This window comes from Hirundo rustica, chromosome 2 (assembly GCF_015227805.2).
Source record: "Hirundo rustica isolate bHirRus1 chromosome 2, bHirRus1.pri.v3, whole genome shotgun sequence".
Taxonomy (NCBI): Eukaryota; Metazoa; Chordata; class Aves; order Passeriformes; family Hirundinidae; genus Hirundo; species Hirundo rustica.
The window spans coordinates 78,703,756-78,721,543 of record NC_053451.1 but is presented as its reverse complement, the minus strand read 5'-3'; the positions used below and the strand labels follow the sequence as shown (position 1 = coordinate 78,721,543).

The 17,788-nt window shown below is 35.4% G+C and overlaps 1 protein-coding gene across 13 annotated transcripts in view; it reads left to right on the top strand.

The window, feature by feature from the left end:
• Positions 1–17,333, top strand: part of DOCK9 (dedicator of cytokinesis 9) — a 114,381-nt gene extending 97,048 nt beyond the window's left edge. For 9 of the 13 annotated variants that reach the window (XM_040056117.2, XM_058419434.1, XM_040056110.2 and 6 more), the window contains exons 42-53: positions 574–687; positions 828–1,043; positions 2,734–2,791; positions 4,573–4,679; positions 7,899–8,021; positions 8,359–8,472; positions 9,994–10,140; positions 10,955–11,165; positions 11,885–12,075; positions 13,277–13,377; positions 13,573–13,711; positions 16,105–17,327. In XM_040056117.2, coding sequence (XP_039912051.1) covers positions 574–687; positions 828–1,043; positions 2,734–2,791; positions 4,573–4,679; positions 7,899–8,021; positions 8,359–8,472; positions 9,994–10,140; positions 10,955–11,165; positions 11,885–12,075; positions 13,277–13,377; positions 13,573–13,711; positions 16,105–16,227 — 1,644 coding nt within the window. In that variant the 3' untranslated portion in view covers positions 16,228–17,327. Of the gene's footprint in view, positions 1–573; positions 688–827; positions 1,044–2,733; positions 2,792–4,572; positions 4,680–7,898; positions 8,022–8,358; positions 8,473–9,133; positions 9,170–9,993; positions 10,141–10,954; positions 11,166–11,884; positions 12,076–13,276; positions 13,378–13,572; positions 13,712–16,104 lie in introns of all 13 variants that reach the window. The other 4 variants (XM_058419438.1, XM_058419439.1, XM_058419437.1 and 1 more) reach the window with 2 other exon arrangements.
• Positions 17,334–17,788: the final 455 nt, after the last annotated feature.

The following is a 17,788-nucleotide window of genomic DNA, read 5'->3' as shown; positions in this document are numbered from 1 at the left end:
TCAGATAAAGACTTAAAAGAATTTATTTAGGGTTCAAGCAAGGCTCTTACTAGGAGTAAGAAGATGGCCATAAAAATACACTCAGTGCAAGGAAATACTTAGAGACAGTTGGATGACCCTATGTTTTGTAGGAAATAGTTTTATTTGTCAGTGCAGATGTTCTTTTTTGTAGATGTTATTTTGTTTGTTAAATGGTGTATCCTGTTGCATCTGAAGAAGGAGAAGAATGCAGCAAGAAGCACATAAAAGTCTAAAATAAAACAAGTAATTAGAAAATGGTGTGTCCTGACAAAGCTGGGAACAGTAGTCTGCCGGTTTAATGACCTCTGGCTAGTTCACCTAGCAGTCAGTCGTGTATCCTGAATTTACACAAACTTGTTTTATCTTGCCTATGTTATATTACAAGTATATTACAAGTAACTGGGGGAAAAAAAACCAAAAACAAACATTATTTTATTTAGGAGAATAATTTTTCAATTAAAAAGAAAAAAACTTCCGCTGTAATTGCCTCTTAGGTATATCTCAAAAGTATTTCATGAAATATGCACTAACAAGATATTTGTTTCTGTCAAGGTTATTATTTCAGTAAGCCAGTTAATTGCTGATGTGGTTGGAATTGGAGGAACTAGATTTCAGCAGTCTCTTTCCATCATCAACAATTGTGCCAATAACGACAGAGTTATTAAGGTCTGTTTTTATTCTTATTTCCATATTGTAGAAGGATGCTTGAAGACTCTTTCACAGCATCTTTCCCAGTTATGTTTTATCCTTTTATTGTGCAGTGACTAGGAAAACGTAGTGGTTAACCCAACTTTTCCATGTTTTAGCACACTACATTCCCCTCTGACGTTAAGGATTTAACCAAACGGATTCGGACAGTGCTGATGGCTACGGCTCAGATGAAGGAACATGAGAATGATCCAGAGATGCTTGTAGACCTCCAGTACAGCTTGGCAAAGTCTTATGCAAGTACACCTGAACTGAGGAAGACGTGGTTAGACAGCATGGCAAGGATCCATGTTAAAAATGGAGATCTTTCAGAGGTAAGAGAGAAAAAAAAAATCAAGTTAGTTTTAGCTCTTCAATAAGCTTAAGCTTATCTTTATAGAAAGGGAATGTACTATATGTAGTTTTTAGCATGTAACATAACAAGTATTTTTAATCATTTTTGAATTGCTGCTGGATTGGTTTCAGTAGCTGATAAGTTTTTGTCCTACCCAAGTACATCTGTATGTAATTTTGAGTTATTAATGTAAAAGAACATATTTAACTGCTGTAGCTGACACACTACTAAGAATGGAATGTACAATGCAAGCCATGGAAGAGAGGCCTTTTGCTTAAAAATATCTTTGTTATTACTTGCTTAAACACTTAAAGCCACTCCTTGAATTCCCTTCCAGTTGCCTTTACAGAATTAGCTTGATTTTATTCCAAATTACTTACTGAAAAAATCCTACTGTTCTTAAAACTGACAGATAATTTCTTGTGTTGTTCGAAAAACAGAAAAGCCTTCTGATTTTACTGTGCTCTTAAAATTTTGAGTTCTAGCAAGTAAGAGAATTAGGTGTGGGGATTGTTATGTGTCTTAATGAGACATTAACATTTTAACTGGATACAGATTAATTTTGTCTCTTTCTGGAAGGTTTTTCCATCTGAAAGTAAATTTCTTTGTATGAAATCCTTGCATTTCATAAACATCTGTTAAAATTACCATCATGTAAGCAAGTAAAGATCTCCAAGATACAGAGGGTGCTATCTTCCTGACTCAATTCTTCATACTAGAATTCTCCACTTCTACGTGGTAGCAACACAGAAGGCATGCACATTACTCTGTTGTTAGCTTGTCTTTTGAACTGAACAGCTTCAGCTGTCTGAGAAGACAAGGCTTTTTAATCCTTTTCAGTTATGTTTTTAATTTTTTATATTAAAATCTTAGAATCTTTGACTGTGCACCTAGATGAGGCCATCTGCAAATCATCAAGTTCAACTCGATACAAAGTATGAGTTAGAATTTCTGGCAGATTCTTACCTTTTTCCTTCACCTCCATTGTTTGAGGTTGTGCAGCCTCCATATTTAAGCTGTTAATTGATAGTTACAGTTAAGAGTAACACTTTGCTGAAAGCCGAAGCCTTTTTAATAAAACAAGAATCTCAAATCCCTTTTTTTTTTCTGGTCCTTTCTGTGGAGAGAAGTGGTCAGTGTCAAATCCATAAAAAATCTCAGATATCTGAAAATATCCCTCTTCTTTTTTTTTCTGTTTTCCAAACTGCACCAACCAAATTTCAAATGGCCTGTCACCAGTTTCCTCTGCATTTTTCTTGGTCTGGAGACAAAAAGCAGACAAAACAGTTTAGCAGAAGGGCTACCAAATACTGAGTAGAATCATTAATACCTTAATACTTAAAATACCTCCCCCAAAAAAGAGATCTGCTTGTTTTTATTACAGCATGATGTTCCTGCCTTGTGATTTGTGGCCCAGGGTCACTCTTAGATTGTGAACTGCTGTTTATGCCACTCAGTGCTCTGGTTAAGAAGGAGTGAGTGCACTTCCCAGTTACTTTTTTTTACATAAATGAGGTGGAGAATTCTTACAGTAATCACAGAATTTCTCCTGCAAAGCAGCAAAAAGGAAAACTGAAGAAATTGTCTCGTACTGTTGCTCTCCCTATGCCTTGTTTTGAATAGTCCCATTTTCATTGTATTTTAAAAGATTGTTACTGTTTCTGTTTTAGGCAGCAATGTGCTATGTACATGTAGCAGCACTGGTTGCAGAATATCTCACACGAAAAGGTATGATTTCAAAACCTCATTTTAATATGTTCAAATATATATTTTTTATTAGAATTTGGGAAATTCAATTGTTTCCTTGTGGAAGTTGGAGGTATGTCAGTGTCCACCAGGGAAAATATTCTGACCTAACCTGAGGTAGCATACTCAAGTGTAGTAGGTAGTACACTTAAGAGTATACTTTCATATCTAAGGGCAGCATTTCAAATGAAGGCAAAGTAAAATTTTTGGAAAGTAACATTTTTAATTTTACACCAGAGTTGCTAATAGCTCAAAATCAGATTCTTTCTAAAGCAAAGTTATCTGTGAATATTCTTTTTCTACAAGGAGTCAGTCTCTCACTGCTTCTGGGGAAACCTGGCATTTCCAGGGGAGTCAAAATCAATTTGTTCAATCAATGATAATAGTGCTCAGGATGTTTCACCTTGTTGTGGTATATTCTGTGCCAGGAGCTGTTTGTAAAAGTGGACTCTGATGACCCTTGAGATAGGATAGAACGTTAGCTTTCATCTGTAGGATCAGAAGAGTTCTCAGCTAGGGATTTGAGATATGGCTTATATTAACAAAAAGAGCTCTCTCAAAGAAAAATATCAGGAATCTGCTAAACCTGATTTTGGTGATGAGATAGTGTTTTGGATTTGTGGGCAAATTCATGTTCACAGCTTTTTAGCTTTGCCTTTGCATGACAGTTCAAAGTGAAGCGAAGTACTGAGTCTAAAAGATGAGTTGACTCTGTTCTTGTTGTGCTTCTTGCCAAATGCTTGTGTCACGTATAGGCTATTTTTCTTTGCCTCAGTGATTTCAGAACCTTCTCAGAGACCAAATCTGAAATAAACTGCTAGGACAAGTTACTGTGTCCAGTTGGAAGCCTGATGTTACCTGAAAACTAGTGATAGTCTCTATTAATTTGTGAGTCCTTTGGGTGTTCTGCTATTTTTATATACTGTCATATAAAATTTATTTCCTCTCAGCAATACAGAGGGTGAAAGTTCTACCTATGGTACTTCTAGGAACAGAAAAGTCCCTTGCCTTTTAGGCAATCATCCAGTAAAACCTCTGATGGTCAGAACTCCTAACTGAGCAGAAAGAATCCTTGTAGGAATGAGTTGTAAAATAAATATGTGCAAATCCTTATGCTTCCATAATATTTACTGATTGCCCTTGAGGTTTTAATTCATACAGAAAATCCTGTTTTCTTAATTCAGCAGTCTGATGTAATCAAAAAAAGAGCTAAACAGTATGAGTAACAGACATGGGTTTCATGTTGGAACATTCTATACTCCTTTTTTGTTAAGATGGTTTTTTTTTGGTAAAGGTAGTTGGATTAGTATTTAGTTGGTTTTTTTTCCTGGTTTTCTGTGTTTGAATGATCTGGTTTGCCATCCCTTGATCATTTGTGGTTAATGTAATTCATACTGTATGCAGCTCCAGCATGACTTCATGGCAGTTTAGTTAAATCCTGTAAAAGTTACCTTGAGTACCGTAGACTTAGGGTGCAGTAGATTGGTCACAGATTTAAGGTTAAGATTGAGACACTACTTAGTTTGATAGGTAAGGGTCCAGATATTAACATTTTTGGGTTTTTTACCAAAAAAATTTTGTAAATTCACAGTAACGTAAGGTCTTGTATTTTAATAATGAAATGGGAAGCTGATCTATTTCTTTGTTTATTTGGTGGTAGGTATGTTTAAACATGGTTTCTGCTTTATCCCGAATCACAAAATGGGCCAGTGTTATCCTGCTGGAGAAAATTAAATTTGTCTATATTTCTTTTTCAATGACAGGGATGTTTAGGCAAGGTTGTACTGCTTTCAGAGTAATTACACCGAATATAGATGAAGAGGCTTCAATGATGGAGGATGTTGGAATGCAAGATGTTCACTTCAATGAAGTAAGAAAACATAAAAATGTTAACATGAAAGGACTGGGGTTTTTTACAAATTTTATGTTTCAGTCGGGACAATTACTGATACAAGGGATACAATAATTGTTTTCTGATCTGCCATTCGTACCCTAAAGCTGAAATAAAACATTCTATGAGGTGTCCCAGATTTAGAGAATTTACTATATACATATATTATAGTGTTAGTGCATCAACTCAACACCGCTCGTGGAATAAAAGCAAAATGGGGTTTTACTCTAGCTGACAGGATGAGCACTAAGGTGGGTTACTTATTAGAGTTAGCAAAATCTGTTATTTTGTAAAACTGACTTGGATTTAGAGTATTACTCCACCAGAAATCATGAACATGTGTTCAATGGTTTTTGCTGTTTACAGTTTCCCTAAGCAAATATGCCATAACAATGAAAGCAGTTTTACTGACACCAAACTCGTGTCCATGTGTTTTTTCTGGCTTAAGTTTCACTCCTTGTATCTTTGCTGATCCATCTGTGCTGGCTCTACAGTAAATTTTACTGGTAAGGAGCCTATATGAAAATATTATGAATAATCTTGCTTATGAAAAGCTATGTCTGCACTATGCATGTGCTGGTGCAGCTGTGGAAGAGAGGGACAGACCACTACTGGCAGCAGTCATGTTGGAAAACCCCCTGGTTTGTCAGCGTAATTGTACAACAAAAACATTTTTCTTTGGTGTTTTAATTAGTAAAGCTGTATGACAATTTTATTTGACTGTGCAAATTGTTTTGTAGTTTGTCATTTTTTTCCATTTTTTATTCTGTATTTTTTAAATCATTGATTCTTCTGATCCAGCATGAAATTTAGCATGTTACTCAAAGCAAAATGCAAGCTGCTCTAAGTTATCGAAGATCAGGAATTCTAGTGACTACTGCTGATGGAAAGTTTTGTTGGATATTTCTGTCACTGTTTTCCTGCCAGACCATTTGTCAGAGTTAAACTGTTATCCGTTTGTTTTTTTTTTAATTGGAATGTCTTTATTCTTTTTCTCATTAGTAACTCCCTGCATAAAGAATATACTGCTTTTTCTGGGTCATTGAACCCTACACAAATTTATTTCCATCTCAGTATTTCCCTGGAACGGAAGTAAGCCAAGAGTGAAATTATTAGCCTGTGCAGCTTGCAGAAGGATTGAAGCAAGCTAAATTTCATTTCTTCCCTGCAAGCAAACCTTTCTAAACTGAACCATGTAGTACTCTAACTGCTGAAATATTGGAAGAAGTTACTATTTTTCAGATAACTTCTGAAAGTTACCTGAAATATGGGAAAAATAACAACAGGGGAGAAGTAATAATAGTAGTAATAACAACAGTAACAATAGGGAAGAACTGTTTGGCTTTAGCAGACTAAAAATCATTTCACAAGTGCTTCAGAACAGGTATTCCAGTTTCTTCAGGAATGGGAACATACTCATAAATGGAGTGTTTCCTCAGTGTGTTCATAAGCAAGCAGAACTGTATTGTCTGAGAGAAAAATGAGACTGGGGACAGAAGTCAAAAAGCAGAAACATCTTTCAAGCTGTATTTTACTATTACTTAGCAAAATTATGCTCTGATGAGAATTATTCCTATATGTGGTAACAAGCCATATGGAATTTTTTCCCTTAAAACTTGAGATTTCCCTTTTTGCTAGTTATTTTAGAGTTAAATCTCCAAAGGAGCATTTACAAGTATTGGAGGATAAGAGAAAATCCCTTCATGTTTCTAAAAGGGACAAAATATCTTTCATATTCTCCAGTTTATAAAAACTCTTCCTAATTAAGTGAAATTTTTCTTAAGACTTTATATAGTTTCTCATTTCACAAAAAATTTGAATTTTGAGATTGTCAATTTAGTCCTCATTTTGAAAGAATTCTGTCTTATGAAAAGAACAAAATTCAGTTTGGGATTTTCCTTTTTAACAAGGCTGCTGTGTGCATTTCATCAAAACAGTTGTTTGCCTGTGACATTCCATGAGAGGCATTACCCTGACTTGCAGGTGGGCAAATGAAAGAGCCTCGCAGGAACACAGTGTCCTCTCAAGGCTGTACAAAGAAAAAAAAAAATCTCAGTACAGGCTAAGCAGCAGCTCTGCAGAATGACCTGGAAGTTCTAGTGGACAACATATTAAATGGGAATCATCAGAGTGGCTTTGTGGGAGCAAAAACCAATGCAGGCTGTGTTGTGTTTGAGAGGATTGACTTAAGAAGCAGAGGGAAGTGAGGTTTTTCCCTTTTATCCTGGCATTTGTAGAGCCCCAGCTCTGATCCCCAAAAGTCAAGAGAGGTATCAACAAACTGGAAAAATCCAGCTCCTAAAGTGGTTAGTAGGAGAATCAGACTTTTCCAAGAAGAGCACCATTAGAGAGCAAGAGGCTGTTCTCACAGGTGTCAAGGGAAACGGCATGTATGGAAAAGAACTTTTCCCATGGGAATGGATGGACACTGAGACATGTGGCTCAGAAATGCTGTGCTCTTTTGCTCCTTCCTGTCAACTCTCCGGCTTGAAGCTTGTGCTCTTTATGTTCTTTTCCCCTTGTAAACAAAATTTTACATCTTTGCTACATCTGGATGCCCTCTGGTGTCTGAATTAGGAGTTGTGTCATAAACCAGCATTTGTGAGCAGCCCTTGTGCTCCAGCAGTGACACTGGGCTGTCACTTGTCACCACTTGGCTGCTGAGACTGGAGATACTGGGGAGTCTGTACAGCCCCATAACGGCTGAGGGAAAGGAGGAAATGTTTTAAGGTCTGTTGCACAACATGGCTAAGGGTACCATTTTTTAGTCTCTTTGCTTGCAATATTGAAAATTGATTTTCTTAGTGAGGTCTTTAAGCTGACTTAGTCCTCTACCAAAGGGAAGGAGGAGGTGGAATAGAGTAACTTCTAAGCATAAAAGGAGTTTTTTCCAACTTCTGGCTTCACCACTGCAATGCAAGAATGCTAGAAGATCCAAAGAAGTTTCAAGAATATCTAAAAGAAACATGGTGTTTGTAAATACAAGGAGTATGTGTGTACACTCAGACCATTCTGGCTTTTTTTTGTTTCCTTTTGGCAATTTTTGATTGCCACAATAACTTACATTAGTAAGCGTAGATAATTCTGTTTTGAGGCAAGATTTCCCTTTTCACTGGGAAGAACTTTGGTATAATTATTTGCTGTGCTTTTGATGGGTACTGAATTGTTTCACACTTTCAAATGTGTATCCAAATCTAGGATGTGCTGATGGAATTGTTGGAGCAGTGTGCTGATGGACTGTGGAAGGCAGAACGCTATGAACTCATTGCTGATATATACAAACTTATCATTCCCATTTATGAAAAACGGAGAGATTTTGAGGTATTTAATTCATCAAAAGTAAATTTGGGCAAGAAAAAATCCTGAATTTTCAAGTCTAATTGCATGACACGTTTGATATCACGTAATAAGAGTATTAAAATAGTACCTGAGATTTGAAGGTGTTGAAATGTTTAATTTTAAATATTTTTTTAAAATACAAATAATTAAAATTCAGTCTTACAAGTTGTCATCCTGATGCAAGTGCTAAACCTAATACTACCATTCAATAAAAGCGTGTTTTTAGTTGTTACTGGCTACAAGGACATAATTTGTTATTTTAAGATAGAAAAGTTCTGCTTTGTTCTTCTACCTCATTACTGTTTTCTTTTACTTTTAGAGGCTTGCTCACTTATATGACACCCTTCATCGAGCATACAGTAAAGTTACAGAAGTTATGCATACAGGCAAGAGGCTGCTGGGAACTTATTTCAGGGTAGCATTCTTTGGACAAGTGAGTGTTAATTTCACTGGTCTCCTCTATGCAGAAAGGAAAACCTGAGTTTATTTCACAAGGTTTACTCTTTCATCATCTATATTGATACCGTGACATAAAAATCACGAGGAATGCGTTCTGTATGAAATAAAGAGACACCATCAGTTATTTATTTTTAAGACATTTATCAATTCCAGTAAAATTCTTACCGTTTTTCCTCAGTAAATGTCTTGCCTTTTTTTCTTTTTTTCTTCTGTTGTTTACTACCTTAAGGCAGCGGTAAGTTTTCTGTAACGTCAGTTTTTAGCAATGTATTGACTTAATGTCTGTAGTGCTACGGTGTGGTTTGCAAGGCTGCTTCTTAGATTGGTATGCATTAATAGCCATTGCAAGTCAAAAAGTAACATCCAGCTCCATTTAGAGAATGGATCACTCTTTTCTATGCATCAGTACTGCATGCTTCAAACCAAAGTTCTGGCTGTGTTTTGGGCAGCTTCACATCCTCTGGTACGTGTCTAGAATGCCTCTGTATCCCTATGGTATCACGCAGTATCAAGTAATACACTCTCTACATGCATATAGCCCAGTTGCTTAATTGTCCAGCTGAGCATGGAGAATTGTAAAATCCTCTGAGCAGTATAACTTCACATGTATTCTGTTGTCTTTTATGACTTTATAGCAATACCAGTTTACAGACAGTGAAACAGATGTTGAGGTAATTACAGTAACTGCTTACAAAGCAAGCAATGCAGTACCAACTACTGCATTTCACCTTAGTTTGGTGTGGGTATTTTTGTCAATCTAGCCTGTGTTTATACATGATATGTTGTGCTTTTCTATTTTGTCTGTTTCGTTTATGATAAAAATATTTATTTTCTGGTTTCAAACGTGAACTCAACATGGCTTGTTGTTTTAAACCAACCAACTGTTTCACTTCCCATGTATTGTGCGCTTAGTTGTGATTCTAAAAACAGCGTATGTGTATTCAATAAAGACGTATATACCAAGAGTACATCATAAAATTAAAATCTTAGCATAATTAAATTTCATCTTATGGAATTAATTTTTTTATTAAAAATTAATTTTTATTTAAAAATTTTTTATTACCTAAGGAAAAAAATCAGATTATTTTAATGTAAACTTCTGCCAAAATAGTCACCTGTGAATCAGATAGTCCTGTTGGGCAAGACTACCAGTTTTGGCAAGTGAAACAGTGCTGCAAGTTCACTTTTATATAAAAGTGAAGGAAACTTATCTAAAGGCTTGGCGCACCATAGAATTGCTACAAACTTTTAAAGTTTAAACTCTGTGTTTCCATTATCTTTCACTCATGTTGTAGTAGAGAATTACATTTTTCTGTTGTTTTTTTATTCTCTTAGGAAACCTTTTCACTTAGATTTTAATTTCTGTCTATTTATGTTTGCTTGAATACTGATGTTAAATGTTTATATTTCCTTTGAATCACACACATTATGTCCATCTTAGTCATTGCCTTATATGTTTTATTCCCCAAGATTTTGATTACTTCATTTTTTACAGGGTTTCTTCGAGGATGAAGATGGAAAGGAATATATCTATAAAGAGCCTAAACTCACACCTCTTTCAGAAATTTCCCAAAGACTCCAAAAACTCTACTCTGACAAATTTGGAGCTGAAAATGTCAAAATGATTCAGGATTCTGGCAAAGTATGATTTTTATTCTTTCTAAAAATTGTAATGTATTGCTTTCACTAGTTTACTTGAAATTCTGTGGGATCACTGTCTGTTACTCTTTTGGCCCACAAGCATCTGCGTCTAAAAACTCTGCTGTTGGAAAGGCATGAGAGGAATATTATCTCCTACTAAGTATGCCTTTTAGGACAACCAAAAAGCTTGATTTCTCTAGTGTTACCTCTCAAAACAATAATTGTGTGTTAGAACAAATATAAAATATGATCACATTCTGTGTTAACTTTAGGTGTATTTCTTGCCCATTCGTGCATACCCATTCTTTGGAAGTTCTTCCCCTTTTCCACACCTTAGCCCTAGACTTTATTGTGATTTTCTCCTCACTTAGACTTTATGGTGATTTCCTCTTAGTATAATTTCCTGGCTCTTTTTGTTCTTTCATAAGGATCCTTTTGAATCCTTGATTCAAAACTTTCTGTGCTTTTTGGCCTTAAAGTGCAGCAATGGTGGGCATTTCTATACTGGAACTTTAGAAGGGGAGGAGGTCTTGGTGAAAGGGCTGGGTTTCATGATCATGAGTGGTTAAAAAAAACCTCCAAACCCAAATGAACCAAAACAAACAAAAAAATCCACAACATGCTGTAATGCATCTGGCTGTCTTTCTTCCGAATAGTTAAAAATTGAATACAGGAAACCCCTGTGAAACCATGAACATTTCCCATGTTTTCAATAATTTAGAGGTTAAGAGACCAAATTTAATTTCTGGAAGTTGTGTGACTACTTTTAGATCCATAGCTGTTTGATTTTTTTTTTTTCCCCTCCTGTTTTTAAGGTGAATCCTAAGGATTTGGATTCAAAATACGCCTATATTCAAGTTACGCACGTAGTTCCGTACTTCGAAGAAAAGGAGCTGCAGGAAAGAAAAACAGATTTTGAAAGGACTCACAACATTCGTCGCTTTATGTTTGAGATGCCTTTTACTCAGGGTGGTAAAAGACAAGGAGGAGTAGAAGAACAGTGTAAGCGACGGACTATTTTGACAGGTACTGATGGAATGGAATGCTTTGACTGGAAGCATTAGTTCAGATGGTCTAATTTTGTTCTGTATGGGCTTTTTTCATTTCCCCTAACTAAGTCCTTTATAGCTATCGGCTAAAATCCTTTTCATATTTTTGGCCACAACCAGGTTTTTCAGATTAATTTCTTCAGTGGGGAATCCTCAAAATTATTATCTCTTTTTCCCTAACTTTGCAGAATTCTGAATCTGGAGTCTGGCTTTCCTTTTTCTTAGAAAAAGACTATTTTGTGTTTTCTCTCTATTAAGTATGAGTTTCTGGATTAATATAGTTGTAAAAACAAGTAAGTGACTTTATAATAAGAAAGTGACCTTATAATAATAAGTGACTTTATTGCTGTTCATAGCCAGTACTTGTGAGGAAATAGAAAATAGAGCTTCGCTATTTTTGATTCTTCTCTTTGAGATTTGTGAATGTTAAGCAATTCTTTTCATATACATTAAGTTCTCGGTGATTATTAGTAGCAGTAATGACAGTGATCTTTCTGTGCTGTAATGCATGTAACACTGTGCATATTTGCATTTCAGTGTCTTGTTCCCTGTCCATTTGGTGGTATTTCTGATTATATAAGTTAGTAAGTTGAGCAGCTAATTACATCAAAATGAGATTTTAGCGTAAGATTCTCTCAAAGAACGCCTTATTAAAAAACCTTTTCCTGACTATGCTAAACTTGCTTCTGTCCACAGCTATACATTGTTTCCCGTACGTGAAAAAGCGCATTCCAGTGATGTACCAGCACCACACTGATTTAAACCCAATTGAAGTAGCCATTGATGAAATGAGTAAAAAAGTTGCAGAGCTTAGGCAGCTTTGCTCTTCAGCTGAAGTAGATATGATCAAATTGCAGCTGAAGCTGCAGGGAAGTGTCAGTGTTCAGGTAAGACCTTTGCCATGCAGCTGTTCCATTTGCTTCTGTCCCTGAAAAATTTTATAAGTAGCATTTTATAATTGGTTTCTATTCTGTATGTTCAAGAGTGTCCTAGATTAGAAACATGCTCACTGTCTGCAGTTATTTCATGAATAGGAAAAGCAATAAAAGTATTTCATATAAACAACTGATCAGAGGCAGTTACACGAAAGAACAAAGATTCATCTCTGGAATATGTTGCATTCCAAGCCCCACCAGATTTGGTGTAAAGCTGAAACTGCTAGAAGATAATAGATGAACCTAGAAGATAAATTAACATATTTTGCCCAGCTGTAGGTCTGCCCACAGTAGGTCTAGCATATTTTTGTAAGAACCCTATGGAGATAAAGAGTGAGTGAGAATATATAGGAAGAAGATAATTATAGAAAATCTCATAGTGCATGCCTTTTTGCCTAAGGAAAGCAGGAACTGGAATGTATAAAGAAGCCATCAGATTCACTGAAATAGGGTACCTGAAGCAGGTGTAGCATGTACGAGTCAATATGGAAAGGATCTTCAGAAAATACAGTAACAAAAGTGCTGCTCTGTTATTTTAAACTGATTGGAAACAAAGGAACTGTTAACACAGTCACCTGATAAGACCAGCTGTCATATTCAACAGAAAAGGGAAAAATAACCAAACCAAGGTTCCAGAATCATAAGTTGTGAAGCTATTATTTGGGATGAGAAGGGAAAGGCTCATATTGGTAATACAAAGGAACAATAAGGATGAGTCAGAAGTCACTGAAACCACTTGTCCTGTAGCTGCCATAAGAGCACAATTAAACTTCTGCAGGTTTTTGCAGAATTCTCAGCTTGGAAAACTGATAAGTTTCAAGTTTTCAATAGATACACAGACCAAACAGTAGTAGGTTTAGCTGATTTTCCCACCCTAATTTCATAGACAGAGATGACAGATTGGCAATATCTGCAGTTACTTTGCTGCATCATTGAAGTGGTTTCTTTGTGCCAGGACAAGTTTATAGCACTGGAGAGACCTCTCATGCTCAAATGCTCCAACTCTAGCAGTTTTCTTGTTTCTATGTCCAGTTTTTTTGAAATCAGCATATTCTCATAAGAAAATCGAATCCAATAGACACCTGTAGCATTTGTTACTGCTAAGATAGTAGGTCAAATATCTGACTATTTTTTTAATTCTTGTTCTTTTTAGGTTAATGCTGGTCCATTAGCATATGCAAGAGCTTTCTTAGATGACACTAACACCAAAAGATATCCAGACAATAAAGTAAAGCTCCTAAAAGAAGTTTTTAGGTATGGCATGGAAAGTTTGGGATTTCTTGAGGTGGGGGAGAGGCAAGGACTTTTTTTTCCAAGACTCATAAAAATTCTTTCTGAAGCTTTCAACTTTTGCAGAGTTTTGATTCATTAAAGACATACTTTAAGCTGACATTTTAAATTAATCTTTCGGATTTCTGTTTGAGAACGTCCTTATTTTCTCTATATCAGGCAATTTGTTGAAGCCTGTGGGCATGCTCTGGGTGTAAATGAACGACTGATAAAGGAAGATCAGCTGGAGTATCAAGAAGAAATGAAGGCCAACTACAGAGAAATGGCAAAAGAGCTTTCTGAAATAATGCATGAACAGGTATGTGCTGAAATTAAATTATGCATATTATCATTCTGAATATAACTATAATGTGAAAAAAATAGGGGAGATGTATGTAATGCTTTACACAAAAGGATTGTTTCTTTTTTTTTTCTATCAGAGTATAAGCTTGTCATGAAACTGTGGACCTTCATTTTTTTTGCTTTTGTATTTCCTTGGCATCAGCCTGAATTTTTGTAGGCAACAAAGACTACAATAAAGATAAAACAAATGTAATGAAATTAATATATATGATCTGCAAGCTTAGCCCTTTCCTGTTTGATTTTGGAGTTATAAATAATTGCTTTTGCAACAAAGAGTTAAATGTCTTTTAAAAGATATTCCAATACATTTTTTGAGGGAAGTCCAATACTGACAGGCTAGAAATATGGGGGAAGGAAAACCAGAACTTTTGTTGATTGAGATGTGTCACTCAACTTTTGCATCTGAGTTCCATGGTAGAAATGTCTCATGACTTCAATGGCAAAGACACTATTTCCAGGAGAACAGGAAGAGCTGAAGTTCAGTGCTCAATCCCTTACTTCTTGACATTTTTATTCATCATATTCATCACTTCAGCCCCCTTTTCTTTCATCCACTGTTACTTTTATAACCTTTTTCCAGAACCACGGAATGGTTTATAATTCTTAAGAGAGATTTGCCTTTATTCTACTTTTGCTTAGATGGTATCCAAAACTTTTATGGCCACTTTTTTCTATTCAAAAATGTGCCACTCCCCTAAAGTTCACTTCACATGCTTTCTTGCTTTCCATTATATCCCAAAGTGGTTTCTCAGGCACTGTGTAAGTAGCTCTGGGATATAATTATGAAGCACATTGGCTTTACTTTCCTTCACCTATTTTGATATCCTGTCATAGAGAAGAGCTTATGACACGACTAACTCTTTTTAAGTACCATCAATAGTGAACATTGTGAACCAAAATCTATAGGAAGTGATACCATTTTTCCAGAATTATGTGGTTGGACGTGTTTTTTTAATAAGGAACAGTAGGAGAAGAAAACAGTTTTGAAAGATTTGTGGAACATAAAGAGTTTGCTTAGCTAACAGAAGTGGGACAGCTTGACTATATTTCAGTGTGATTAACTGATCAGCAGAGGAGGGTTTGGAATGGAGGGTAACTGATAGGACAGCTGATTGAGATGAACAAGGTACATGAGAGAATTAGACAGCGATACAGAATATCCCTTTGGAAAGGAGAGACTAGTGTTTTGGTCAAAGAAGTTAATGATAAATGCAAGATTAACATTCCCCTGGCACAGGAAAAAGTAAAAGAATACAAGGAAAATTTGTACTCAAGAAAAAGTACTTTGAACTCAGTGCGAGATGTAGATGTTTAAAAAGTGCTGAAATATGTGAGTTTCCAAAGACTGGTGATAAGAAAAAGTGTGTCCTGAAACAGCAGGAATAAATCCCATTGCTCTTTCTTTTCTCTTGGTTTACATTTAGACAGACATAGGATACTGTGAACAGAATATGAAAACACAGCACTGACTGAAGTAATATGTACTATTAGCCTACCACGGTGTTCTTATACAAATGTAATTAGTTGTAGATAATTAAAACATGCAATGTTGGTGGTGGTTTTGCTTTGTTTTGCTTTAGGATTTTGGGGTTTTTTTCCAATTAGACTAATAATTCCCCTAAAGGCTTAGAAACATGAAGGTCTTAAACCTTAAAAATGTCTCCTTTATGTACCTGCATATTGGTGTTTTGGGAAAAGGAGCTTTGCATCACTGAATAAAATATTACCTGTAATGTAACTCTGCAAGATCTTAACAACTGCAAAATATTTGTTATAAAAATGCATCAAAGAATCTTAACAGATTTTTTTTTTCTCCTCTTTTGCTTGCCAATATGATCAGATGGGATGGTAATTAGTTTTCTCTACTTTTGTTCTATTAGTTTGTCTAAATCTTTATATAATTCCTTTTTTTAATGTTTCTTCTAATTTTGGCATCAATTTGTTCATAGCTTTTAAGAATGAAATATTTTCAGTGCTTTGATAGCTTTTTGTAAGAAATGCTCAAATCATATCTCTAAGTCAAAAAAAGGAAAACCAAAAAACTACAAAAAGTGAGCTTGTTGTCACTATGAAACTCTTTCTGAAAGTTAACAGGAGGAATGATAGAAACTGTCCAAGCATCCTCTACAGAGGACAGAGTAATATCTGAGTTAGGAGAACTGATATTGGAGAAGTAACTTCTCCTAAATTTAGGAGAAGATGGCTGAAAAGTTCCATTTCCAACAAGTTTTGTGCAGTGGAAAAAAGTCCTGGGAGACTGAGTGGATAGCAGCACATCAAGAAATTGGTTATCTGTTTTAGACATGCCTGTGCCATTTTGTAACATTTTGGTACATCTTTCATTTTAAGATTACTCCGGTGGAAGAAAAGGCCAGTGTCATGCCCAACTCACTACACATTTTCAACGCCATAAGTGGAACTCCAACAAGCACAACGGTTCATGGGATGCCCAGTTCTTCTTCAGTTGCATGATTGTTTTGTAAGGGAAAGTATATTTGTTTCTTTTCAAGTTTGTGGATTTGTTTCCTTGCGTGCAAACTCAGGATGACCTTGAAGCTAAATGTTGGGCACATGCAAACTGCGTAGTTGATGCGAATGTCTGAGCACACTTAGCAAACAGCAGTTACTGGTGATAGTCTTTTAGAGGAAGGGAGGTGCACATATATATTTTTTAATCTTGCTGGTAAATTTTAAGTGTTCACCATGTCATTGCAGAAGTGCGTGTTGGAAAATTATGAAGTTGAAGCTAGCATCTGTTTTTCATTAGAAAGTATTATTAAAATGAATTGCACATTACAAAAAAAAAAGTGTTGTGGGATGTAATTTTGCAGATATGTAACATTCAGGTGTTCTTTTCGTGTATGGCACATAGAGATTCCAAGTACAAGAACTATTTTGGGGCTAGACAGAGACACTAGTTTTTGGGGTTTAATGCAACTGACAATAGTAGTTTTTGTACCATTTGGCAAATTGTTGTGCTTTATTTTATACCTTGTTGCATTTTGGAGGTATGCGAGCTTAGAACTTACTCAACAACTAAATACAACCAAAGGTCTGTATTAATGAACACTGAGTTATACTAAAATATCAATAGTAGTAAATTGTTCTGTACATATTGTTTGTTAATACAGTCCGTACAGTCTGTACATAAATGTATTACATTTCTAAGCATTTTTTTAATATTCATACCAGCTCTTACCATTCTGCTTTCAGTTTATTTTGAAAATTTGCTCATTCCGAGTATATGCAGACCTTACAGTTCATTTATCCCTGTATATAAATAAGTGCAATATAAAGATGTATACAGTCTTTGCTATGTTAGGTTTATATGCAGTTATTAAAAGAAAAATCTTTTTTGCCAAAGCAATGGAGTATGTAATTGGTAATCATGGTTACTGTGGTAAATGGTGGTATAATTTAAAGCTTTTTCCATAATCTTATTCTTTTAAGACATTAATTTAGTAATTTTATATTTGGGGAAAATAAAGGTTTTTAATTTTATTTAACTGGAAGCACTGTCCTGCTGTAATTAAACATTCTGTACTACATCTATATTAAAAGGAAAAAGGTAGTTACTTTTCTCACTGTGTGCTGCGTTTTTTGTTTCAGATTCATCCCTGACATTTGGGAAAAATGAAAGCTTGATTTTAAAAAAATGGCTTTTTGCATTCTGCATATGAAATGCAGACAGTTATAGATCTTATTTCACATTCCTTGTGTATAAAGGGAATTGAATTATTGGTTAAGACATCAGTTTCAAGTCCCTCACATTTGACTCCAGTACCATGTTACCATAATTACAGGTTGTTATTCACCACAACAGTTAGTATTAGGAAGTCTTCAAAACTTTTCATTGCATGACAGTAGAAATCATCTTTTCCTTATGACCTAAGGTTTGCTGTCATTTTTCTGTAGCATAGCATGAAACACATACGTTGCCATTACTCATCAAAGGTTTTTTCTAAAGCAGTTCATCCTGGCAGTGAAATGCTGGATATACCCTGCTTTAACTATGTTTCTGAAACAAAATTTC